We start from the raw sequence: 26,876 nt of genomic DNA, 5'->3' as shown, positions 1-26,876 counted from the left end.
CAAGGAGTGAACAAAACTTGAAACAACTTACAACTATTTGCCATTATGTAAATATATTTGAAATCATTAAAATATGGTTTCGAAAAGTTTCACAGTATAGCTTGGTTTTTGCTTTGTTTGGATTTTTGGGCAGTGTGTGTTTTTTTTTCGGGAAGTGTTTGTTCTGGTGTTTTGTTTTTTTTTTTTTTGTATTCTGGGTCTCTAGTAAGTTGTCTTAACTGCAATGGAGAATTGAAAGAGTAGAAGTGACCAGCCTTTCTGTCTGAACTAAATACATCCCTTATATCTCAGAAAATATAGGAGAGCACTCCATCACCGAAAGGAAACAACATGAGCATCTCACAGGTCTTCAGAACCATTAGAAATGTGCATGTGTAGTTTGTGTGCACCCAAATCCCACAACAGTTCTGGAAACCTTACTCGCCCTAGTAAACTGGCTTCTTCCATGAGTCCATTACTGATAGCCTCCATTATTAGCCTCCACACTGATAGTGTCTTTCGTTGGTTACAGCAAAAGTTGGGGAACATGTGTGGCACTTGAGGTATACGTTAGTTACCCCTACCCTGCATAAGGGAAAAAGCCTTAAAAAAGGACAGAGCGAACAGTGTGTCTGTCTAGGCCACACCGTTCATCAGGTAGCTACAAGTGGTCAGAACTAAAAACTCACTGTTTCAGCACCAGCCATTTACTCGTTGCTGTCTATGCAGAAGGTAGGCCATGCTTAAAGAGCCAGTGCATTACTTTCCCTACTCAGGTAACGGCAAACCGTCATTTGGGGGTTATGTCTGCTTCCCATTTCAAGTGCCTTTATCTTCCGTCAGTTGCTTTTGAATGCCTTGGAGTCATTATCTCCTGAATTTAAAAGCTCAGTTAAAATTGTGCATATGCATCTTTCCCAGCTCTTTTTTCTTTTATAGTTTTTATGTTTGTCTCAGAAATACTATGGAATAGCATTTTAAAAATAAAGCAGCTGTGTAAAATTTGAGCAGCGTCACTTCGCGTTACTCAAGCCCTAGCTTGAGTGTCGTATTTCTCAGCCAACACCTTTGTGCACCAGACGGACCACAGCCCTCCGCTGCCCTTTCTCGGTGCTACAGCAACCGCCAGTGTGCTGCACCCGGGTGATTAGCGCACATCTGCCGCAAAACCGGCTGCAGTAAAGCGCCGCAGTTACGCGCTTTCCTTCCTGCCGCGCGGGAGCACCTGGCGCCAATGCCGCTAGACGGTGGTCCGCCCGCTGCGCCCCGCCGTGCAGACAAACCCGCCCAAGCAGCTCTCGTGGATGGACGCGCATCCAAACCCACAGGTAACGGGACTGTGGCCGGGGGCCCGACCCCTCGGATCACTTTTTGATGGGGTCTGTAGAAAGTAAAAGACGACAGCTTTACTCGTGGCACTGCGGGAGTAGTCGAGCTGCAGCCGGCGGGGCACGGAGTGCGCAGCCTCGGCGCGGAACGTAGGGCAAGGCTCCTCCGCTCACCCCGGGACATGGGCACGGGCGAGGGGAGGGGGGGCTACCTGCCGTTTAGTATCAGCACGGCGTGCCGCCATCTTCCTTGCGGACAGCTACCCAAAACCAAGATGGCGCTGGGGCGGTGAGGGGTGTCGGTGTTTTCCCGCCCAGGGCGGAAGTGACGGCCCGCGGCGGCAGCCCACCTCCCGCTCTCTATGGTGGTTTTTTCTTTTTCCCTTCGGGCCCCGCGTCTTTTTCCCCGGTGAGACGGGAAATGGCCGCTGAGCCGCGGTAAGGGAGTGGGGCCGCCGGCAGTTCCGTCAGACAGGTGAGGAAGGGGCGGAGGTGGCGGGACCGCGGGGAGGTTTTGCGGGACGGTGGTGTGCGTAACTGCGGCCGAGCAGGCCAGAGATGGCGGGGGGAGCAGTCCCCACACCCCTCTGTCGCGTCTCCCGCCTCCCCTCCCCCTGTGCCGCGCGGTGCCTGCGCGCCGTCCCGCCCTTCCCAGCCGCGTGACCTCGGCGCTCCGCAGCCATTATCCTCGGCGTCCCGTTCCCCCCCACCCCGCCATTCCTTCCTCTGTGGTGGCCGCGCCAGTCCCCGGGGCGACGGGCACAACCGCTGCCCCGGGGAGGGGTCTTGCGGCCGTCGATACCGCCCTGACGTGGTTGCCGCTGCCGCCTTCTGCGGGAGTCGGGCCGAGCCGGCGTCGCTCCTCTGTCGGCCTGGACGGTGCCCTGGGGAGCGAAGGTAGAGAGGGAAGAGACGGCGGGATCCAGCCGTGGGGCTGGTTCGCGGCTTCTGGAAGCCGGGCGCGGGAGGGGGGAGGTGGAAGGTGCGGCCTGCCCCGCTGGGCCTCCACCCGGCCGGCCTAGGTTGGGAACCTTTCCGCCCTCTCTGCGGGAGACAGGCCTGAGGAGATGGCCGTGCAGCGATGGTTATGGGAACAAAACCTCCCCGTTATGCTCGTGGGTGTGACTCCGGCAGGGAAACGGCGCTGGGGTGAAAGGATGCTTCCCAGTGCTGGATCAGCCTTTATACGCTCGTTGGAGGAACTTCCCTTCGGGCATGACTGCGGTTCAGGCGCTTGTGCCTTTAATGATGTACTCCGGGTTCCCTCCCTGCGCCTCAACCTTACTGTTTAGGAATGCCTGCATAGCCGGTGAGGGGCTGGAGTGGGTTTTTTGTCCCTTGCCGAAAGGGGTTATTGTGTGCCCGGTGTTGAGCGTGCTGTAGTATACAACCTTTGCAGGATCTTGTTCTTGATTTTTCGTTTGCTTTGTAAACAGACTACTTTTTTTCCTCTAATTTTCTTTTAAAAATCAGATTCTCTTTTTGTGTGTTATGATTATCTTTTACCTAGTTATTACAACTTGTCACTTATTTATCTCGGAGATAAGGAGATGCCGCAAAGCTAGCAGTTAAATTTTACTACAGAAGGACGCGGGGGCATGCAAAACAAAGGAGTTCTTGACACTGCAAGTAGTCACTGCATGAGTAATGTTTGGTTTATTGCAAGTATATGAAAATGTCTCTTAGAATAGTTGTTCTCAGTGTGGGAAGGCTTGTTCAAAGAGTGTGGGGTTCCAGGAAAATGCTGCCTAGCTGTTGTCTCTCTCCTCTCTGATAATCTCATAGCTTTAGACAAAAGTGGGGGAAATATGAAGGTGTAAAGGCTCTGGCTCCAGGTTGCACTCCATGCGGTTTGTTGTGGAAGGCAGAGAAGGAATTGCTTCTTCCCACTCATCCCTTTTGATGTTGAGTGACAGGCTGTGCTGAATGGCAGGAAGAGGTTTAATGTGTTACATATATCTTCTTGAGTACTAGGCCCATGGCTTGAGTAAGGCTTTAGTAGGCCTGACTGTGTGGAACAGTTCCTTAGGTGAAGGCTTGAGGGAATCTTTATTGGGGGAAGTAAGGGGAAGCATGTACCACGGGGAAGGGCTTGTTGTCATTGAGGATGCAGAAAACTCGGAGTGATTGTAGGAATTCAGGAAGGGTCAGCATGGAGCTGTTTTTGGAAGCTCTGGTGTATGTATTTGGATGGATTAGTTTCAGGCTGGTTGTCAAGGAGAGATTATGGCATAGGTTTTTGAGGAATGCCAGAGAACATTTGGGGTTTGTTTACAAATAGTGGAGATAGGTGAAGGAAACTACTGAAGAAAGTGAGTCTTTAAATTACAGCTGTATTCAGTTTATCTGTGTGAGCATTTCTCACAAAGCTTGTCTGAAAAAGTGCATTGCTGTCTTGTCCATTGTGCTGGCACTGGCCTCCATGCAGCCTTGTAAAGGGGATATGGCAGGTGATGTGGCTGAAGAGTCAGCTTTGTCTTTCTGTCCAGAATAGTGAGAGTAATTTTCTTCTGGGTCAGTTGACTGCCCCAGCTCACCAAGCACCTGTATGACTATGGGTCTTGGAACAGATGAGGGAGGGAAGATAGCCTTTTCTGCAGCGTGCTCATAGTTTGTTGTGAAGAGATCCTGGAAACTGCAGGTGAAGGGCAGTTGAAAACACTGTGTTTAAAACAAAATAAATACAAGAATGGCAACCCAAAGCAATGTGTATCCAAATGCATGCTCTTTTTTTTTTGTTTTTATTGACAGAATCCTTAGAAATAGCCACTTTGATTTCTGTGGTTTTAGTTAGAGGAGAAACATGCTTTTGTTTGGCACTGGTATTACATAAAAGAGCAGCTAACAATCATATGATGGTTTTGCAGAGCTGATTTCACTGCTACTAAGATGCTGGGTTTTGACTTAATTTGCAAATATTTTATATTGTTTTCTATAAAGAAATGAATGAATTGGGGAAAAAAGGCCTTTCGATATTTTACTGTTGCAGCTGACTTTTCATGCTGCAGTTTTTAAATGGGTCTGTTTTGTCCTTGTAGCTGTGTGGGTATTAAGAAGATAATAAAGAGCAAGAATGTAAATAGGGAGGAAATACACTTCCCAACTCTTATTTGTAGATTCCAAGATAGTTTGTGCATATTTGCGATGGCATTTTAGTATCTGTGTGATTCTCAGTTATTGATCTGAATTGCATGGGTTTGCAGTCACTAACAGAATGCATTCTATTCTACTTGTGGTATGCCACTGTTAAGTTTGTAATGCTTTAAAAAAAAGGGGGGAGGTAAAAGGTGAATGAAAAAGTATAGCAGATGTACAAGCTCTCAACAGATGCCTTACACTGCTGTTTCAATCAATGGCTTTCCTTAATTCCATAGGTGTATTATGAGAGAATATTCAAATTCTGTGGGGATTTTGTGAACACTGCTCTATCCTCTTGTTTTAACTTGATTGCGTAATCCTTTTTACTTTTGAAGCCTGAATCTTTGAATGAAAATTCATTTTGGCAACAGCTTGTGAATTACTTTAACAAGATTTTGGTATTAATCTTTCTGACAGCTTTCAACTAATGCTTAAGCAAGAGAAATGTGGACTACTAAATAACTGAGGGATAGCTAAAATAATGAAGCTAAGAGGAAGCAGTGTTTTGCTAGTGTAAATGGGTATGACTGTGCTGAAACGTCTTCAGAAACTTCCATGTGTTGTAGAACTTTTAAAATGGCTTAACAGATAAGTTGAATCTGTGGTCTTTGTACTCTGAGAAAACTTTAACATCAGTGGTGTAAAAAGGACTCTAAAAATAATGTTTAAAAGGAATTTGAAAGTTTTCTTTGTTTTCATTTTTCTTTTGAACATAGCAAATGCTAACAGTGACATTTACTTTCTCATTGTGTTGCTTGTGATGGGATAAACCTTATTCTATTGTGTATTTTGTTTGCTGGGTTTCTTTTTATTACACTTATTGTCTGAGCCTTATTAAAGGCACCCAAAGATTTTGATATTTAGTTAAGAAACTTGACTCTTTAGTCGTGATGTGATTCACTGTCTGACAGGTAATGGACTACTCATTTCTTAATAAAGTCTAGGTTTCCATGTTAAGGTTTAGTTCTTTGGGCACAGGGGAGGAGGGGATGTGTGTTGTTGGTTTTTGTTCTTGGGGTTTTGTTTTGTTTTTAAGCTACTTGTAAGTATTGATAAAAGGATGGTATTGCAGCTTCCCTGTGTTGGCCCAAGCATTTCTGGGACTGCATCATAAACTATATCAGAAAAATCATTTGTATTGAAGCTTATCCAGGTGGTCCATATATTTTTCTGATGCACTGTGTGGCTGGAGAAATACTTGCCCTGGCATAAGGGAGATCATAATCAGGGATGGGAGGAAACAAAGGATAGGACAGGTGGGAGTGTTAAGCTAGGAGTGCCATCTTGTTCTGGTTTAAAGTAATATGGAGCTACAGCAGCTTCCTCTGTAATACTCAGATTTTCTAACACAGGGGTGAAGTGGATGAGAGCCAAGCCCTAAATATGGGAAAAGCCTTTCACATGCTTAGGGCAGAAAGCATGGGGAAAAGCAGCTTGTGTTGCAGAAAAGCATGTAGTGTTTCAGACATAGACCATGTTCCTGGAGGTCATGATCCTCTTTCAAAAATACTCAGTGGTAGTGCTGTCATCTTTTTTTTAATGCCCTTTACCACTCGCACCCTTACTTGACATGGTGTAGCCACTCCAAATGGACAGTGAACATGAGAGCCTACGGAGGAGGCTGCAGGTCATTTTTGTTTGACACCATAAAACAGTATTTTGTAGTTGTGATGCTTTCAAAAGAATGTATATTTTTTTTTTGTGAAAGTGAAGCATGTAGAAACTTATTGTTATAAAGGAGCTGTATCCCTATGTATTTCTATATGTACCATTTTCTAAATTAATTTTAATGGAGGCTAACAAAATTTTAGATTTTTGCATGTTGTGAGAACATTTATACAGACAAACCTTTATTTGAAAAGCAGCTGTGTAGTTTTTTATTTTTATTCCTAAATACGAGAGTTTGGAAAAGGGGGGTTTGTGTGTCAAACTTTTACCTATTTCAATTAAATGGAAATAAAGGCTACAAGTAGTTGACTTTTTTACTCAATAGTTAATGTTTTCTATTCAAAGCTGCTGGTTTTTTGTAATGTTATATCCATACTTTTCTGTAAGGGGGGAAAGAAAATGAATGAGAAGGGTGGCAAATATATTCTAGCTGCCAGTGTTGAACATGGTGTATCCAGTGGCTGCTGAAGGGGAATAAAAACCGCACAACAAAAGTGTGGCTACTTCTTGCCTTTGCCAGTCAATGGAAAAGATTCCTGAAACTGCAGAACTGACTGACGGAGGTTAAGCTGTGCTAGTTTAAGATCCTGTCTTTTGCCTAGAGGTTTTAAAAGTGAAGTAACTATCTTGTTATAGATCCCTCAGATCTAAAGACTTGTCTAAGTTAGGATTTTAGATTTCAGCTAACACCAACAGCTTGTTTTTAAAAGTCAGAAGTAGAGATGATGTAAATACTGATTTAAAATCTCAGACTGAGCTTCTGTTTAGCTGAAGTTTATGGTACTTTTTCTGTACTAGACTTCTGAATGCCTTAATTAACTTTTGCTAGCTAATGCCATCTCACCTTTTGTCTAGACAAGATCTGAAATGGTCCGATACACTACTGTGCTCCTTCAGAGACTCATGCTTGCTGATGATGAGAAGTAGAAACTTAATCTTATTAAGGCATATGTTTTGTAGAAATTGGAAATATCTTGGTCACTACTAGTGAATGGTAAGTGGACTTCTGAAAGCAGTGTTTGTGAACACAAGTGCTACATTTCTTCCTTTAGGTTAAGAAAACATTGAAAGCATCTATGAACAAGTGTGAAAATGTCACTTAGGAGCAGTGGATGCCTTGCAGCTTTGGTTTTAATTAATAAATTGTTGACTTGAAGCATTTCTGGGAGATCCTTCTCATCTCTATTGAACTGGAACAAAATTCTGAGTTGCTTTACTGGAATTGGAAAGTTTGCTTTATGCTGAGTGAGGCTACAAATGTATGCATAGTCTTAAGGATTTGAGGTAATTAAAAGTTGAGGCTAGTGAAAAGTCTGTACATTTGAGACTAGTTTCATTATTACAGTTATGCTTTATTTCTGTATACAGGTGAAAGAACTTCTTTTTAAAAAAGTTGTTGATTATTTAAGTACACATTTCACACAAGAAGGTGTACCAGTATAAATGTTGCGAAAGAAACCTAAAGATAAAGTTTGTGCTGGTGTCCTAAGTCCTCATCCTTTTTTTCCATTTTCTTTTTCTTTCTTTTTTTTCCCCTCAAAAAAGATAGCTCCAGTTATTGTGAAGCTGGATGTTAGAGTTCCAGCTGCTCTAACAGTTTGCCACTGTCCTTTTTTGCTCCCTTCTTTGGGCTGTGTGCTGTTCTTTCCCCCGTAATCCAGCTCTGGCACTTATTTGGCCCTTCATTAGGCCAATTCTATAACTTAGCCATATAAAAGTAATTTCTGGGTGTCAAGAGCTTGCGCGCTCAAGTACCTGAAGGGTGTCAGGGCTGTTGTGGAGGTGGGGATAATGTGTAGTACAGCCCTGCAAGCAAGGCCGAAGGAGTAGTCATGTATGGAAGGGGAGTAGGTAGGATTTGCCCCTTGGCAGTGGCTAGCTCTTGAACTGCTCCAGTTTTAACATGGAGCTTCGCTGAGTCCAGGAGTAAATTTGCCAATTCATGTGTTGTCTTTTAAGGATGAACAGATTAAGCCATGTAAACAAAAGGTAGTACCTGCCCTTTAGTAAAAATTCACATCTTTGACAGCCTCTTTTTTATGTGTTCTGTAGGGATCAATATTGCTGAAAGCACAAACAGAGAGCTTTGAAATAATTGCTTCATTGACACCAGCCGACGGTTTGAGGTAAGATTAACTTAATTGTATTTTGAAATGTTCTGATTGAACCGAACCATTAAAATGAGAATTGTTTTCTTAAAATCTATGCTTGCTACAATATAGAAAACTTTCTGAACTTAGCTTATCTCTTGTAAAGGTCAACTGTTACAGTATGTACATATTTGCAGAATGCAAATGTATAAATATTATTGTTCAACACAAGGAAAATAGAACCATTTTCCTTTAAAGATAAGATTGGGTTGCATTATAAACTTACTGTACCTCTGAAGTTTGGCCTGAAATTTACTTGTAATAGCAAAAAACCTGTTTTTTGTATTGCTCTTGGAAAATTCATATGCTCATGTCTTGCAACAGTTTAAAGCCTTTACATTTATCTTGCCTATGAGTAGATAACCATAAGAGATTATAAGCTGTCTTCTGTGAGTTTAATTGAACACAATGAATTAGAAACCATCTTCTGAGTATAGGTTATGCAAATTTGCTTTTTAATAGAAGAAGCCAGTAAAAGACAGAATTCAACATCTTACTCTTCTCTGAGGTAAATACTTTTTCTTAGTTAAATGGAAAGACAGTTTAGGTTAATTTTTTTTTTTTTTTCCGGGTTAGTTTCACATGAGGTTACATCTCTTTGAGGCTATGCAAACTCATGGGCTACTGTGGTGGCGGAAGTCATCTGGGGCAGGAGGGACCAGCTGATAGGGGATAGATTGATCTGCTTGCTTCTTTTGGGTTCTCTTACAGGCTTCTAAAATCTCTGAATTTTTTTTAACTTTAAATTAAGCTCCAATGCTGTTTATTTGTCCTTATATAATATTTCTTGTTACCTGGGTGACATTTCAATTATGTAAAGTACATTGTGACAGAAAGTGCTTATTGCATTGAAAATAAAAGCTCAGTGCAGTGATTTTAGGCTTTCATGCCTGTTTGCAATACAAAAGCTGAATGTTTGGTTTTCCCTTTTTTAATTATTACGAAATTATAATGATTAGAGGTGCTAAGCATACAAAGGCCTGAAATTGTGTAGTCACTTATTCGCAGTTTATATTCATGTTGTCTAATGTGACTGCTTTTTTTATTTGCTTTTTTAAGCTGGACAGTTTCAAAAGAAAATGATAACGGGTCAAAGATATTTATTAATTAAATTGGGCATTTTTAATCACTGATCTGAAAAGGAAAAGGTTTGTATGTTTTTATGGTTAGCACTAATTCTAAATACTTCATGACTGTACATAAGAAGAAATTATGAGTTTATTTTCTTTTAAGACTCATTGCTTTATAATCAATTGTAGCTTTTATAGCTTAATTTAAGCTGAAAGTGTTGAGTTCTGTAGCAAGTCATGTTATTGAAGTAGCTCTTAAATACTTCATTTTACACGTAGTTTAAAAAGTGAAGTTAATGTAGAAAGATGTAGGGTGGGCATATTGACCGGTGGAAAATTGGATCAGAGTGATTAGCTTTAGTATGTGTGGTTAGGAGAAATAATACCCCTGGCTCAGACCAAAAAGTGCTGTACAGAACATTTCAGGGCTTTTTTTTTTTTCTTATGCAAAAGGTACATTTTAGAGGATTGTGAAGTCTTCTCAGATAAAGATAAGTGCATTGGAAATGCAAGGAAGCTATAAACAAAGCAAACAGCAAGAATTTTATTTAAAATATATAAAAACGTGTAATTGTCCAGACTTGTTATTTCTTGCCTTAATTTGCAGAAATGTTGGGGGTTTTTTTGTTGCTTCCTCTCCTGCAGGATCAGTTTGCAATTAAATCTAGAAAACCTTTTATTGTTATACTTTTATCTTTTCAGACAAACCACATAGACTGTAGCTATGTTAAATTGTTTAAAATGTGGTTGAGCTTTCCATGTGTTCATATTGTCTTCAAAGTTCTTTGGTTTAGGAAATGTTATATCTCTAACCTCATTTTAGGATATAAAAATTTTGTTCATTTGTGATTTACATGTACTCTAAATAGTTGCTTCCCTTTTTCCACCCTTTCCCCTCACCACCCTTTCTTTTGGTAAGGAGTATATCTACTGGGAAAAATGGGTCGATCTAACTCTAGATCACATTCTTCAAGATCAAAGTCCAGATCTCATTCCAGCTCTAGGTCAAGATCCAGATCACATTCTAGAAAAAAGAGATACAGGTAAGTTGATGTCTTGCTGCATGGAAAGATGGTTTAGTGTATTAGTTGTCGTCTGGAAATTATTTTTCATTTGCATGATGCTGTAGCAAAAGTGAGCCTGGGATTTTACTTCGTTTTAGGCAGTAGATAAATTCTGCTTTGAATGTAATTTCAATTACTTTGATTGTTTAATACTTGGCTGTTTATTCTCTTTTCCTGTATCTCAAGATAATTTCAGAATGCTAATGCTTCTTCATGATTTGTGGCTTGTTTGGTTCTTCCTTCTTACTTCCTGTTTTCTTTCTGTAGTATTATTCACTGTGATTTGTTCTGTATTTCTCATGCAGCTTTTCAGATCTGGAGAACTTAAGGTTTCAGCAGATAAACTTTGCTGTATCTTGTCTTAGTTGCCTCCAGCCTTTTCCTCATCTTTCTTACTAGTGGACATTATCATCTTCCATAAAAGCAGTGGCTGAACTGAATGTTTACTGCTGCCTCAGCTGCTGTCCACAGTCTGGCACATTAAACAGGCGGTCATGTAACTTCATGTTACAGGTTGTGAATCGTGGTTGAGGAACTGAATGCAGTGCTCCAGAGTGATGATAATGTCTGATAAAATGGCAGAGCTGGCCACTGAGGCTAGTAATGTCTTAATTATGTGTTGCTGAAGTCTAAGTTTCACAGTCCTTAAAAGTGTAGGTACTTTCATTCATTTATTATAATCCTTTGAGAGAAATAATAAATAGGTTGTAGAAGCTATCTTAAGACTGTTAGTCCACTTCCTTTACCATTCTGTTTGCATTTGAGAAATGTAGCATTTAGTGTCAAGGTGCTTTTTCTTTTTTAACTCTCCAGTTGTCAGATATTAATGTTTGCTTTTTAATTTTAGTTCTAGGTCTCGGTCAAGGACATACTCACGATCTCGCAGCAGGGATCGTGTTTATTCTAGAGATTACCGCAGAGATTACAGAAATACTAGAGGAATGAGACGTCCCTATGGTTACAGAGGAAGAGGTAGAGGGTATTATCAAGGAGGAGGTGGTAGATACCATCGTGGAGGTTATAGGCCTGTCTGGAACCGAAGACACTCCCGAAGTCCTAGACGGGGCCGTTCACGTTCCAGAAGTCCAAAACGAAGGTCTGTGTCTTCTCAGAGATCCCGGAGCAGATCTCGTCGATCTTACAGATCTTCCAGGTCCCCAAGGTCCTCTTCATCTCGTTCTTCATCCCCATACAGTAAATCACCTGTCTCTTCCAAAAGACGTGCGTCTCTGGAAAAGCAGGCAAAGAAAACTGAAGGGGCTCCTTTGCAAGATAGCCCCTTGAAAAATAAATCACAAGATGAACAGAAAGATACATTTGAACATGACCCATCAGAGTCTCTTGACGATTTTAACAAATCATCAGCAGCTTCTGGCGACATTTGGCCTGGCCTTTCAGCATATGATAACAGTCCAAGGTCACCCCATAGTCCTTCAATTGCCACCCCACCTAGTCAGAGTTCATCTTGCTCTGATGCCCCTTTGCTTAGTACAGCGCACTCAGCAAAGGACACACCTCAACATTCCCATTCCATTCAACATAGTCCTGAGAGGTCTGGCTCTGGTTCTCTTGGAAATGGTTCTAGCCGTTATAGTCCTTCTCAGAATAGCCCACTGCATCATATCCCTTCGAGGAGAAGCCCTGCAAAGACAATCCCATCACAGAGTGTTCCACGTGAGGAGGCTCGAGCACGGTCATTTTATCCTGAGGGTGGTGATCAGGAAACTGCAAAAGGTGGAAAGTTTATGAAAAGGTAAGAATTAAATTATAAACTTAATGTTGCCTTTTTATAGTGCTCCCTTTTGTAAAGTTTAGGCAAGATCATTACTGTGCCTTGGAAAACACAATATGGAAGGAATACTGTGGAATAAATACTACTAATTTTAGTCTGTCTGGAATTTAGCTAGAAACATGCCTTTTCCTTATAAGATGCTTCAAATTCTTGCCTGTCAGCTAGTGGAAACAGGGGCATGTATCCTTGAGGAAAAATTAGTTCGTGCTTTTCTTTTACAGTGTATTTTCTTATGCTCCATTTACTACTAAGAAAAATCTTAATTGGAATAGTACGTGCATCAGACTTGCTTGTTTGATAAAGAATTCTGTTCAAGTATTTTAAAATTTTAATGCATTGTGTAGTTTGAAGTGCAAATTTTTTGGAAGTCTAAAAATGCAGATGTGGTACAATGATTTCTTTGTTAACATAAACAGCATTGATTGCTAATTGTGTGGTGCAACTTTGATGCCTTGGCTTGTATTACTTACGGAAAAGGGTAGGTCTTAGAATTATGTTCCAAGAATACCACTGATGTGAAAGAATGACAGATTTAAAATTCAGTGTATATTTTCCAGTTACCATAAAATTCTTCAACTTTCTTTTAAAATGTTTGATACAGTAGTAATTTTTAAAAGTTGTAGCAATTGTACTGACATTACAGTTCCTTCTAATGTGACTTGTACTTCAGTGGATTTCTCATAAAATGAATGGCAGAGCAAAGCTGTGACTGTGATTTGATTGTAGTTTTTTAAATGAATTTGTCCAGTGATTTATTATGTAAAAATATATTGCTTAGAAGATCAAAAATATTACTTCCTCTCGGTTAGATGTGCTAAAGTCAGTGAATGTATTAAGACATATGTGAAAATAGTATATAGTGGCTGAACTAATTGATGTGTTTCTGTGCTTAGGAGAGCTGCCTTCTAAAGGTTCTTTGCTTATACACAATATAGTGAATGCATTAAGCCTCTGTCAGACTTTGGAATTCTTTTAGAAATGTGCAGGATCTTTAAAATAATTAACTTTTTAAGAACTGGTATTCCTTTAACTTTTGCACTAAAAGAAGTACAAAAAGAATTGCAGTCTAAATTACTGCATTTTATTTGAATTTGATGAAAAAAAAAAATGACTGCTGTAAGAGAAAATGATTAAGAAAGAACCAACCACTAGCTTTTTTTATAAACTCAAGCAGAGAATTTGTGTGTTCTGCAGAAAGGTGTTATATTCTTCAAATGCCGCCAGTAATACATAGATGACACTGGGCACAGTGTTAGTGGTGTGCGAAGTGTTGCATGCTGAAGTTGGATTGCTCAGAGGAATGTATTTTCTTCTTCTTGGTGTGGGATTGAAACAAAAGAGGAATGCAAGTGAACTGGAATGAATGCAATCCAGAGTTACCAGTCTCTTCTTTGCTATCCACAGGTACACAGATGAAGAGTCTAGAGTATACCTGCTTGATAGGGGTAATACCAGGGAGAAGGAGGCCCAGAAGGAAAGAGGATCAGAAAAAGGGAGGACAGAGGGAGAAAGGGAATGGGAGGAACAGGAAACTTTAGATTTTTTTGTTGATAAAGAGCCTGGGAAAGAAAAGTTTAATGACTCTGAAGGGGAGGACACTGAGGAGACAGAGGATTACAGACAGTTCAGAAAGTCTGTCCTGGCAGATCAGGGTAAAAATTTTCCTACTGCATCTCATCGGAATGCTGAGGAGGAAGGAGCCAAATACAAATCTAAAATACCAATCAAGGGCAATAGAGAGAACGATGGATTTAGAGATGAGAAAAATTATAAGCCTAAGGAGACTGGCTATGTAGTGGAAAGGCCTAGCGCAACAAAAGATAAGCACAAGGAAGAAGACAAGAATTCTGAGAGACAAATGATGAAGAAAGAAACTCAGTCACCTGAGCAGGTAAAGTCTGAAAAGCTCAAAGAACTCTTTGATTACAGTCCTCCTCTACACAAGAATCTGGATGCGAGAGAAAAATCCACCTTCAGAGAGGAGAGCCCACTTAGGATCAAAATGATAGCCAGTGACTCCCATCGTCCTGAAGTTAAACTCAAAATGGCACCGGTACCTCTTGATGATTCCAATAGGTAAATTATTCCACTTTACAGTGTGGTTCTCCACCTGCCTGCAATGTCATTCATTTTTATTTAAACTAGTGGTTTCTTTTTGTGTGCTTCTCTCTTGTTGATGCCTTTAGACCTGCTTCCTTGACTAAGGACAGGCTGCTTGCTAGCACACTTGTCCATTCCGTCAAGAAGGAGCAAGAGTTCCGATCCATCTTTGACCACATTAAGTTGCCACAGGCCAGCAAAAGCACGTCAGAGTCATTTATTCAGCACGTTGTGTCGTTGGTTCATCATGTCAAAGGTACGTGTTCAGTTTGTTGTACCGAATACATGTCTGACAACTTAATTTAAGCCTGTTTGCAGTCTAGTACAGGAAGATTTCAGCAGTCTCTTAATGTTGGTGTAGTCAAATTTTCTTCCTTTTGAGGTACACGTAAAAATAATTAGAAAAATAATTGCTGCAGAAGCTAGTATTAAAATCTTCCAACAAAACACAAGCTGTGTAGAGGCATAATAGTGGTTATACAGGATTTCTGGGTAAGTTTTTGAGCTAAGTAGCATATGAAGTTTGAATATTTGCAGTGTATTTTAAACATATCACATCAGTCTTATTTAGTTTTATTTTAGTGGCTCTACATGCAACTTTATATTAAGTGGTGTAGTGTGGATTGACAGGTGCCTTTTGCACTGTCAATACAATGGCATTCCTTTTGGAGCACTCTAGAGCTCATTCTTACTAGAACAGGTTCTTTGTCTCAAGTAGATTTAAGAAAAATTGTGCTCTAAATGATACTAAAATAGAGTGTGACGTTTAATTTTATTCCTTTATGACAATATTGTAGTGCTGGAGACACGAATTTCACTTACACGAACTTGGCAGTGGCTAAATAAACCTCCATAAAATGAATTATACACTAGTTAATTTGTGATTTATCAGTAGTGGCTGCTGCTTAGTATAAGCAACTCAAAAAAATCCTCAGCCAACCACCACCATCACCAAAAAAAACCCCAACCCTAACTCCAAAAATCAGATTGTCAAAGTGGATCTTTTTCCTTTAGTGCTCATATTTTGTCAAAGTTTTCTGATGAGAAAGACTGATAATTCCTTAAAATTTAGTGAGGGTGTCTGGAGAGTTCCTTAAATGCTTTTTCCCCCATAGTATTAACTGGGCTGTTGTCTTGTTCTTGTGTTTAATGTACTGGGATAATAATGGAAGAACTTGGGATTTTTAAATTTAAAAAAAATAATTTTGCCATATCACCATACAAAGAGGGAATGTGAAAAAATTTAAGTGACCAGTTTCAGCTTATCTGTCTCTAAGCACTGTTTTTAATATGCTTTAGCTATGATTCCAATGGAAGTCTCGTTTTGTTGGCAAAATTCAGATTACTAAGGTCACGTGATCAACATTTTGAATTACTTACAAAGAAGAAAGTAATAGCAACAATAGATCATGATAAGGTATTAGATGGAGAAAAAAATCTTATTGGGACACCTGTTTAGAGTTTGTTTTGAAAGCGTCTATTTTCCTTATGTAAAGAGATTTAAGACTTAATCTAGTGATTCTCTTAAGTTTTTGCTTATCTGGTACATATGTAGGGTGTAGGTGAAGTAATTTTCCTGAAACCATATATACTGATCACACAGTATAGACTGTTTTTCTGTAAACTCTTAATATGTTAAATACCTGGTAAATGTAACAGCTTAGCAACCTGTCTGGTCAAAGTTATTAATATGTACAGTTACAGTTGTTTTTGAAAGCAGAACTTCTCTTTAAGTTTCAAATTTATTGTGATTTATGATCAGATTTTAGTAACTCTTGACAAATGGAAGTAATGTTCATTGTTGGTGTGATGCGACCAGTCTGAACAGCTCTTTATTAATGTAGAGCTGAAAATGCCCAGTGATGTTTTCTTTTTCATTGTAACTAGGTCCTGGAATATGTTTTGAAATGGCAAAATCCATGTTACAAAAGTAAAATAGCTGTTGAAAGATACAGATGCCAAACAGGCAAAGTTGAACCTTCTGTCTTCCTGGCAAAAATGGCATAAAAACAGAGTTGCTAGCTCAAATTCCTGTGTTTGGTGGAATTATGATTGAGGCACTACCCTTGTAGTGGCCGTTTGAAGTTTTAATGGTTGGTTATGAGAAAATACTGGATGCTGGGCGGTAAGTTGATACAGATGTATGTTGACCTGTTAAGCAGATAGCTTGCTTCATATGTAACATTTCATAGCTCATGACTTTATGTATTTCTATATTACATTTAAACACATTTGTTGAGCTGGTTTAGAAACTTGAGTTTTGCTGTTGCTAATTTAACTGTCTCTGAAGGAAGGAGAAAATTTGTCAGAAGTTGTCAGGTTTGCCAAGATGCCAGATGCTTAAATGAATTTATTTACATATAGGTGTGTTAATTGTTTTGGATAGTTTTATCATCACAGCTTCAAATTAAGAAGTTGTATTCCTATAAGAAATGACTTGTTAGGTCATTCGTGTAGTTATTGAAGCATATAGTACTTAAGCATAATTGAGAGAAAACACTTAAGTTAAAGATGAGATTAATAGTAAAATGTACTTCAAGTATTCATGATTCAAAATAACTTCATTTTCTCTTATGGACAAAGTATTACTGTTAAATTGCTCCTTTCTCTTTCATGAAAGAAAAATATCATTGAAAATGCAAGTTTAATCTGTAAATTAGCTTGAATTAGATGTGATACAGTCATGGCATAGTTATAAGTAGAGTTGCAGTGGTGCTGTGCAGTGTTATTTTGTTTGAGTTCCAGAATGTGTAAAAATAGGGAAAACGCCACATTTGCTTATCCTGATAAATTTATTGAAAATACTTTGTTTCTTGCCTGCTATTTGCCTTTGTCAGGAGTAAAATACATGTCAGTTGAATTAAACTAATGGAACAGTGTTTTTTCTGTTGTAACCAACAGAGCAATACTTCAAGTCAGCTGGAATGACCCTAAATGAGAGGTTCACTGCATATCAAAAAGCCACTGAAGAACACTGCACCCGGCAAAAGAGCCCAGAAATACATAGGTATATGTTAACTCCATATGTAGATGCTTTGTGTTTCAGATAATGTCTGCTATTACTTCTTTTGGAAACCCAAAAAAAATTTTCTAATCCTTATGGCAATTTCTGTGTAAATACAAATATCAGAAAACCCCACCAACACCCCCTTCCCTAAAACAACTTGTGTGAGCCAAGTCTGGCTTCATCTGTGGCTATATAGCAGACATGTTCTCTACCTGTGTATCTCATTCGGGGTATATTTACTTTTCTCACATGCAGTGCTCAAATTGAGGGGCATATATCTTGAAGATGAAAAGAAGCTCTGTACAAGCATCTTTTATTCTTCAGTGTGAAATGTTCCATCTCATACTACTTTAGGGTTTTTTGTGTATTAATTTACAGCAGTTTTTTTGAAAACTCTTGAGAGCCTGAAAGATAAGAAGGTAGGCATGCAGATGTAGTTTTTGAACATGCTTTATGATGCAGAGTACTACATTTGTGTTGCATGTGAGGATATGTTATCTCCATATTCAGTATCCAACTTCACAAGTTTCCTTAATGGTTAAGTATTTTGACTTTACAGCAAGTTACCATAGTGTTGATGTCAGCTATGGGAGTCTCAACTGGCTGCATACACTGATCTTTTGAAATAACTGATTAAACTTTTCTTGCATCTTCAAAGCTGTACTTAAAATGTGAAAAATCAAACTGCCTGTTTGTGTGTTTAGCATATTTTACACAAAGCAGAACCAAGGGTTTTATTTTTTAGTCTCCTTTTTTTATTCTGATGGATCTTTACATGCAAGAAATTCTACTGCAAAAATGGCTTGTTTCTCAGTTTTGTGTAGAAAAGAAATGTCTGAGGCCATGAACAGTCACGTGCACACATGGCAAGACACTGTTTTTATTTTACATTTAGGAGGATTGACATCTCTCCAAGCACCCTGAGGAAGCATACCCGTTTAACAGGTGAAGAAAGAGTCTTTAAAGAAGAAAGTCAAAAAGTAGGTTCAAAGTAAAAGTCCCATCTGTATTTCTAAACTTAATGTATTTTGTTTCCCTTTAAATCTGAACTTCAACTTGGTGTTTGTGTATAAAAATGCAAAAATAATTTTTATTTATTGTCTTTATTGTCTTGCATTTAGAACATATCTTTTTTCCTTCCTTTGAGTAGAACTTGTTACCAAGAAGCCAGTTTATGTAGCATGATTTTGCTATATTGATAACATGGCATGTAAGGTCAAGTCTTCTTCCATCTTTCTTCTTGGACATAACTTGAACATTTTTGTGGCACTAAGCTGCCAAAGAACAAAGAATAGAAAAGGTCTGGGGGGAAGCACTGGAGTCATGATGTAGTATGGTTGAATTACAGAGGCGCTAGTACTCTTGTTAAGTCAACTGATCAGAAGAAATGAATACTTGAACATTCTCCTAAACCGTGTATTACGGTCTGTCTGCATGAAAAATCAGATATCCCGTTGGCTTGATGAGAATGTTTGTTTGAAACTGAAAATTTTAGCTGTTTTTTTTTTTTTAGATCTAACCATTGCATGTAAAAGGCGTTCACTTAAACTCAGTTTGTCTGCTGAAGAGTTTGTTGAAAAATAGGTAAATTCTGTCATGCCTTTTTGAAAATAGATGCATAACTTGCCTTTTCATTCAGCTCATCTTCTGGATGTTTTATTTCAAAATTTTGTTCCAAAATACATATTTGTTTACAGGGAGATAAAAAATTAAGGTGCGATTCTGCTGATCTTCGGCATGACATTGACCGACGTAGAAAAGAGCGAAGTAAAGAACGAGGAGACTCAAAGGGTTCCAGGGAATCCAGTGGGTCAAGAAAGCAGGAGAAAGCTCCCAAAGATTACAAGGATTACAAATCTTACAAAGATGACAGGTAAATATTTGAAGTCCGTTTATAGGTTTTTAGCTTCTAATTAGCCTTTTGTAATTGTAAGCTTAATTGCTTTCAATTTTCAATGTATAATGGAACATTTAAATTTAAACAATTAAAATTATTTGTTTTACAGCAAATATGTATTATCTGTCTTTTACACGGCTTATGGTGGATGAGGACAAAAACTTTGGAATAGCAAGCTAACACTGAAAAAAAAATGACAAATTAATCTGTCCTATTATCCAGGCTACGTCAGGAGGTTGGACTTCAATGCAGTACATTTCTATAAACAGTTTGTGTAAGAACTTTGGTTCGTTATGCTTGATTCCGCACTTTTTCAACTCATAACACCCAGAGTATGAGAATCTTACTGATACTTAAGTTTTAATATGGGTGAGAAGGGGAATTGTTATTTTTATCTAAAGCCAGTGGGCTCTCTTAAGAAAAAAATGCTAGCCTGTCTCAGTGGATACTGTGTAGCAGTGGTAAGAGTTACTTCAGGTATGACCTTATTTTGAATAGAATATTAAAATCTTGTAATTTGGGTCAAATTAGTACCACTATGGGGTTAGTAAAAGTCTTGGTGTAGGAATGTTTTCCCCTGCTTTGTACTGAATATGCAATGAATTTTACTTATGTTTTCTGTTTCCCATTTACTTTCTGACTTTGGTATCCACATTATCTTCCACTGGCTAATTCCCTACAGCCATCTATGATAGGGAAGCCCACACCATATCTTCTCAATTGTGCAAACCAAACTGTGTAAAGTTACTGTAAAACTGCCTTCAACTTCTGGTCTTTTGCCTCAGAAGAAAGGCAAATCTTAAAAGTAACAGAATCTCTCCATGGCATAAAAACATAGAAAAGCTGTATTTGCAGTTTGCAGACTGCTCCTTTCCAACTCACTACCAATAAGACACATTTAGTGCATTTGAATGTATTAAGTGGAGGCTGGAAAGTGGAACTATACTGCAGCTTAATGCCTGAAGTATGTAACATGTGATTTTATAACCAGAAGGGGGATAGTTTTTCATAAAAGAGAACTGTTTTAGTATAGCATGTTACAGACTATCTAGTACTTTTAAAATAGCACACAGTATATCTTTTTATTTTTCAGTAAACAAAAAAGAGATCAAGACCGTGCTCGGTCCTCCCCATCTTCCTCCCCATCTTCTTCCTCATCCAGCTCTCGAGAAGAAAAGGATTGCAAGAAAGAAAGGGATGAAGAGTTCAAAACCCACCATGAACAAAAAGAATACTCTGGTTTTGCAGGAGTTAACAGGCCAAGAGGCACCTTTGTAAGTTGCTCTCTTATTCTTACTTAGGCTAGACTAATTTCATAGCAGTGATTCTTTAAATCCTTTATGTGGTATACCAAACCTGGAAAGTTGTTTGGTTTGATTTTTTTTTTTCCCCCAGCACCGCCCAGTAGCAGTTAATTGGTGTGCAAATACATTAGCATGCCACTAAAGACCCTAGCTAAGGGTGGGAAAAATTATTTCTTGCTTCTTCCTTGCACTTTAATAATTGTTGTTTCCTAACAGGGTCTGAAAAATTACCTTTCTGTAAATATGAAATCTGGTGGCCTCTTACCTCTAACTCCATGCAGCTTCTGTCACTTTCCATGTCACTTTGTTTGGTTTTGCCCTCCTTTGTGATGCCTGCAACCTGTTAAGTAGAGAAGGGTATATATTTAAAAATGTACATCAACTTTGAACCATCTGTATTGAGGAGAGGAGATGGTATACTTGTGGGTTATGTTTTTTTCCAGTGTTTTTTTGGTCTGGAGTAGCCACAGTGAGCATAAAAGCTCATTAATTTAGCTCTGGAATGTGTTTTAGCATTGTGATTTGGAAAGTAACACATTGACCACACAGTCTTAAGAAAAATCTTAATGTTAAAACTTCCATATTAACATAATTACTGATATTTAACTGAGAAATGTAGAAGTACTAGGAAAGACTAGGATTCAGTAAAGGAAGCCTTGAAAAGATAAGGACCACTTAACAAAACAAAAAAAAACCCAACCTAAAAATACCAAACCTGCACCAAAAAAAACCCCAGCCAACCCCAAACCAAAACACACATACAAAATAACTCACACACTCAAGAAAAAGAAGCCCTTAGAGAACCAAAACAAATGGGAAAAAAAACCCAACAACAAAGTTCAGTGTTTGGGTGGTGGAAAATCTGCCAAATAGACTTCTATAATGGGTAGGAGTAATTTTATACTTTTGTAGTATTTCCTTCATGTAGCCTGTAATTACCACTAAATAATGCTAAAAGGCATTGACAGCTATAAATATGCATTGACTTTTTTGTAGTAGTGTAAAAACTTTTGAACTACACGAGGGTTTCTGAAATGCATGTGGGGTGTGCAATGCTTGAGTTAGGGTTTGAATCTCCCAACTAAAAAGATTTAGCTACTTAGAAGAAAATTAAACATTCAAAATTTCTAACAGTAAAAATTCAGTGTTTTCTCCTGTCTTGTTATTTTTTTTTTCAATGAAATTATACTAAGGAGCATCTGTGTGGCGTAAATATATAAATCCTTGGATGGCATAGGCATCAAATAGGACAATACCAGGCGTAGCCTGCAGGTATATGAGCTAGTGGTACTCAGTTAAACAACGTAGAGCTTAAAACCCCTCTCTTGTCAGAAAATTCATAATTGGTGGAAGCCTTACTGCCTTGTAAAAAACAGATTGTATGCATTTGGAAGAAGATGCTACTTTACATGAAATTTAAGTAGATATGAATTGGAAATTTAATAGACTCCTAATTTAACTAGTGGTGACTGCCAGTTCTGACTATGTAATAACTGGTTAATGTTCCCTAATGGGGAATGCATGGTCACATATAAGCTTGTTGAACAAACTGTGCCTGGACAGGAGAATCTTAGGTAGGCCAACCTGCTGAGTTACTCAGATGTTCTCTTCAGGGATACAGGCTGGGTAGTATTGAAATACACAGACTAGCTAGTGTAGGAATTTGTTTGTAGTTTAGGCTAAGAGTGGCTGCATTACAGTAAATACTGCTTTGCCTTTGGAGTAGATAGAATGTTCTAGTTGTGAATCCTTCCCAAAGCAGAAAGCCTTGATATACTTGGTCAACAGAGGAGACTTTTAAGCTAAGCTGTCAGTTTCATGTTAAATCAGCAAAGATTTTTGCACTAACGCTTGCTGCTGGATTTATAGTATTTAATTCTAGGTTTCTTATACATAAAACATAAATAGTTTTAAAGTAGGAACACAGAAATAAGGATAAAATAGAATCTTCTAATGGCACTGTCATTAGACTCCAGCTCCTAAAGAATTTTGTTTTCTGTATAAAAGGTTTTTTCCTATATAAAATGTTTTTTTTTTTTTTTGTGATGGTCTTTGCAGTAAATAAGCCCATAAATATAACATGGTAGACTTCACATCCTGTAGTTCTTTGCCTGAAACATGACCTGGTGGGGAGGAGTGTGTCAACACAGTGTTGAAGAAAGCTGTAGGTATTTTCCTTGAAGGGAATCTGATCATAGGACCTAACACCAGGAAATGCTCATCCCTTCTTTTTTAAAAATCCTGCCAATTTCATCTCTACATTTTTTCCCCCCTAGTATGATACTTCTCATTGTACCCTAATTGGTGAAAGTTCCAAAGCTATTTGAAATAAAGCATGTAACATTTCCTCTCTTGCACAAGTGGTGTTTTCTTTTTGGTGATAGTCTGCCACTTTCCAGTTGATCTTCTAAGCAGGGTTTTGGGTGTTCTTAGACACTTCCCCTCTCCCACCCTCCCCACACCCCATTTTTGATAGGTCTTACGAGCCTTTTACAGATTGATTTTTAGCCTCTGATTTCAGAGTACTTTTAAAACTGTCCATCATAAATTCAGCAGTAGAAGTGCTGTGGCATTATGGAACTACTTACTTTTAATAAACGAAGTTAATTTGCAGTCATAATTTTGTAAATTTACTCTGAAGTCACAGTTCTGTCTGTTTAACTAGACTGTTTATAGAAATCGTGTTCTGTAGGAACTGCAGGTTTTAGCAGTCTTATCTTCCAAGTCTGTCTTCCCAAACTAGACTGTTCATGGAAATCGTGTTCTGTAGGAACTGCGGTTTTTAGCAGTCTATCTTCCCAACCTAACCTTTGTTCTCTCCTTGAGTGGAGGATATAAACTCTCAGTTAATGCTTCCTGCAAGCTAAAAATACACATGCTGAGGGGAATGTATATGTTGCTTGGTGTATTCTGAGTTGAGTGTTTTCTTTGTTGCTGTAAGACTTTTCAGCGTAGCATTTTGAAGTCCTCCTAATTCCTTATAAAGGTTAGGACATTATTTTTCACTTCAAGCATTTCTGCTCTGTATAGTACATACTGTTGATTGTAATAAAGAAATTTTTCATTTGAAATATTATTTGCCTAACATACATTTCTGAATGTTGAAAATGAGTAACACAAAGTGGATATATTTATTTGAAAACTGCGATGTTTGTATGTATTCTAAAATCATTTCCTTGTAACCAATAAGACTGACTCCATAAATTACATTTCTTTTCCCCCTGACAGTATTCTCCCTTTTTCAGTCTAGTTTTTCTGTTTGTTTTTGTCTGTGAACAGCTTCAGAAGCTTCTTCTGACCCTTGTTGCAACACGCTGGTTTACCAGCAGCCAAAGGAAATTTCATTTTGGTGGTTGTGGGTCAGTTTATGTCAAGAACTCGTGTTTCAATTAAGTTGAATAGAATCATTATTTCAAAGTGAATGCTTGAATAGATTAAGGTAACATACCAAATTGAAAATGGTTTTACACTTGCAGTTACTGTAATTAAGCACAGAAAGCTATTTTCAGTAATAGAGAACATGCACTCTTCTTTGTGGTTTTATGTAAATGGATTAAATGATATCTTGGTTAATCAGTTTCGAATTAGGGGCAGAGGAAGAGCCAGAGGAGTCTTTGCTGGAACAAATACTGGTCCCAGCAACTCAAATACTACTTTTCAGAAGAGACCGAAGGAAGAGGAATGGGATCCTGAATATACCCCAAAAAGCAAGAAATACTTCTTGGTGGGTGTGGAGAGCTCATTACCTTATGCATGCTTTTGTTTTTTCAAACTTTCTACAAGTGTAGAAGTAGCATGCATGTACAGACAGGGACTTCAGTTACATAAATGTGAGGATAGCAGGGTTGTTGGGAGTGCCTGGTTCTGCAGCTTTTGTGTTGTTTCAAAGCAGACTGTGGCAGTAACTGAGGCCTGACACAGAATTCATGTCCAAAACCTTATCAGTGATTGGGGAAGAAGGCAGATTCAGATTAAAATTACTAAACTTAATTTTGAAGAAAAAAGGCTTGTGCTGTGTTTTAATGGATTTATGTCTATATGGCATTCAAGTTTTCTCTTAAGTTTGTCTGGAAGTCTGCAATAGTGGAAGATTAGGAAAAGCTGATAATATTTGTGGATGTATGTGGGCTGACTCTGTTATTAGTAGTCCTTCTGTTACTGAGTATGATAGCCATAAAAATCACCTTATTTTGCATTTTCCCTCATCTGGATTATGCAAGAAGGACTGTTGATGTAACCACTCAGTAAGTAGTGTAGTATGCTGAACAGGTAGCTTCTGTTACAGTGATTTCCTTAACAGTGCAGATTTCTAAGAATATTGTTTCACTGTGGAAAACAGTTAAGGAAGATTAGACCCTCTTCTAAAGCATTATATCTTGTCACATATATTGACAGTTAATCCGAGAAATAATGCAGTCACAATTTTTGGGTGTTTGTACAAAGAGTTCTCCTCCATCTCCCCACATTTGCATAAACATTTCTGATCTGTAACCAGAAAGATCTGATAATCTGTTAATTCGGAAATTCTGTGATAGCTAGAACAAGTAATTGTAGCTATTAATTTTTTTCTTATACCTAAAAATGTGTTTTTAATAAAAAGCCACCCATTAACTATTCTTAACATGTAATTATTAATAAACTGCTTTATATAGGTGTGGTATGTGTTTAATAGTTCAGATTTCTTTCCAAATCACAAGTAAAAAGAGCAGATGTTGAAGCAAGTGTACCTCACTCTTCTAAATATAAACCTTTTTCACACAAAATAATTGTCTAATGTTCATGCAGTGCATAGGATGATTGTCAGAAGATTAACCAAACTATGTAAGCTTATATTTGGTAGCAACATAGCAAAATTTAAGCTAATGAACCCAAGAAACTCAAATGGTGTTCATGTCAGATGTGAATAGTTTAAAATTCATTTCCCTGTGTTGCGCAGGTGAAGCGGGGTTTCTGAAAACTGCCTTCAGTTACCCTCCCTTAATAAGCATAAAGAATTCTATCTCTGCGTTAAAAATAAGAAATCCTAGCACATTCCTAGAGCTTTCTTCTTTAAAATCACAAATACTTTATTCTCAAAGCTAGTTACTTTATTCTGACTGAAGTGACAAATGGTTGATTTGGTACTCACAAACAGTTGAGTAGGTCCACAGCTAATAAGGGCTCTTAAAACAATTTATTATGATCTGAACTGTTAAAAAGCTCTCTTAATTGTGGGGGTTTTTTGTTTGCTTTCTATGTATAGTATAAATTTAGTAATAGAGTACTAACATTTAAGTGTGTACATTTAAAGTTATTCTAACTTTATTCTTTGATATTATTGTAGCATGATGACAGAGATGATGGTGTGGATTACTGGGCCAAAAGAGGAAGAGGCCGTGGTACTTTCCAGCGCGGCAGAGGGCGTTTTAACTTCAAAAAGTCAGGTAGCAGTCCCAAGTGGACACATGACAAATACCAAGGGGATGGAATTGTGGAAGATGAAGAAGAAACAATTGAGAATAATGAAGAAAAGGACAGACGCAAAGAGGAAAAGGTAAACTGTTTAGTGAATTGCAGATTTATCTTGCAGTATCTCAGGTAATTGCGTGTGTATGGGGGGATGGGTCATGTTAAACTGTTTTGGAGTTTGGGTTACTAACATTTTACAAGACTGTTTTCTTTCTTTCAACAGGAATAACCCTAGAAGAAAGTTGTAGCTGAAAGAGCAGCTCTTGCACCACCCACCCAACATTTTTAACATGTTTTTTGTTTTTTGGGTTTTTTTTGTTGTCAAATGAATGTAAGCGTTTTACTTAAATTTTACTGTTGGAAAGTAGTTTAGAGGGATTGTTTTTGTTTTAAGCCTTTAGAAAAAAAAATCTTGATATAGTAAACTATGTTAATGATCGTACAGGTAGAAAGTAAAATATTTGTAACAACTTTTAAGAAATTTTACTGTTTGTTATATGCAGTGTAATTCTGCTTTGTCCAAATACATGGTCAAGTACAACTCTAAAAGTTTTGATTCTCCTCTATGTCTGTGTTTTATTCTGAAGTAAACTTACAGCTCTGCACACCTGAAATCTTGGAGCAGCATTTTTTATAAACTGATTACTTACTTCTGTGTTGCCTCTTTGTAAGTAGTGTATTTAAGGGTCGTTATCCAGTCATAGCATAAGTACAGACAGTTGTGCAAAAAAAAAAAAGCCAAAAAAACCCACCACAAAAATCTCTCAAAAGGTAAAACAAGATAAATGAAAACCTGAATCAGTAAAGATACTTCAGATATACTAAACAATTCTGTAAAGTGTGAGCTCCATTACAGTGCCCTGGAATGGAATACCATTCTTTGGTATTCCATTTGATAGCAAGTTTAAATTTGAACTTAAAATTCAGTGGT

The 26,876-nt window shown here is 38.2% G+C and overlaps 1 protein-coding gene across 9 annotated transcripts; it reads left to right on the top strand.

Moving 5' to 3' along the window:
• Positions 1-1,170: 1,170 nt before the first annotated feature.
• On the top strand, positions 1,171-26,559 carry BCLAF1 (BCL2 associated transcription factor 1). Of its 9 annotated transcripts, none has more exons than XM_031054090.2 (14): positions 1,175-1,307; positions 6,969-7,107; positions 8,166-8,239; positions 10,253-10,376; positions 11,245-12,150; positions 13,594-14,265; positions 14,376-14,545; positions 17,191-17,296; positions 18,192-18,276; positions 18,994-19,169; positions 20,287-20,467; positions 24,075-24,221; positions 25,821-26,030; positions 26,169-26,559. In XM_031054090.2, the coding sequence occupies exons 4-14, from the start codon at positions 10,273-10,275 to the stop codon at positions 26,172-26,174; spliced, it is 2,763 nt and encodes a 920-aa protein (XP_030909950.2). In that variant the 5' UTR covers positions 1,175-1,307; positions 6,969-7,107; positions 8,166-8,239; positions 10,253-10,272; the 3' UTR covers positions 26,175-26,559. The 9 variants fall into 9 exon arrangements, with proteins under 9 accessions (XP_030909956.2, XP_030909955.2, XP_030909950.2 ...); XM_031054091.2 differs by lacking the exon at positions 1,175-1,307 and adding an exon at positions 1,610-1,782; XM_031054092.2 differs by lacking the exon at positions 1,175-1,307 and adding an exon at positions 2,002-2,204.
• Positions 26,560-26,876: the final 317 nt, after the last annotated feature.

This window comes from Melopsittacus undulatus, chromosome 3, assembly GCF_012275295.1.
Source record: "Melopsittacus undulatus isolate bMelUnd1 chromosome 3, bMelUnd1.mat.Z, whole genome shotgun sequence".
NCBI classification, from domain to species: Eukaryota; Metazoa; Chordata; class Aves; order Psittaciformes; family Psittaculidae; genus Melopsittacus; species Melopsittacus undulatus.
Note: the sequence above shows the minus strand (reverse complement) of the source record. Positions and strands in the feature narration are given on the sequence as shown.

Bases quoted from the DNA above. Each gene is read 5' to 3' on its own strand.
- BCLAF1 (XM_005154760.4), top strand. From the start codon at position 10,273: ATGGGTCGATCTAACTCTAGATCACATTCTTCAAGATCAAAGTCCAGA. The intron at 12,151-13,593 runs GTAAGAATTAAA...TGCTATCCACAG, and splicing joins GGTGGAAAGTTTATGAAAAG to GTACACAGATGAAGAGTCTA. The intron at 14,266-14,375 runs GTAAATTATTCC...TGATGCCTTTAG, and splicing joins CCTCTTGATGATTCCAATAG to ACCTGCTTCCTTGACTAAGG.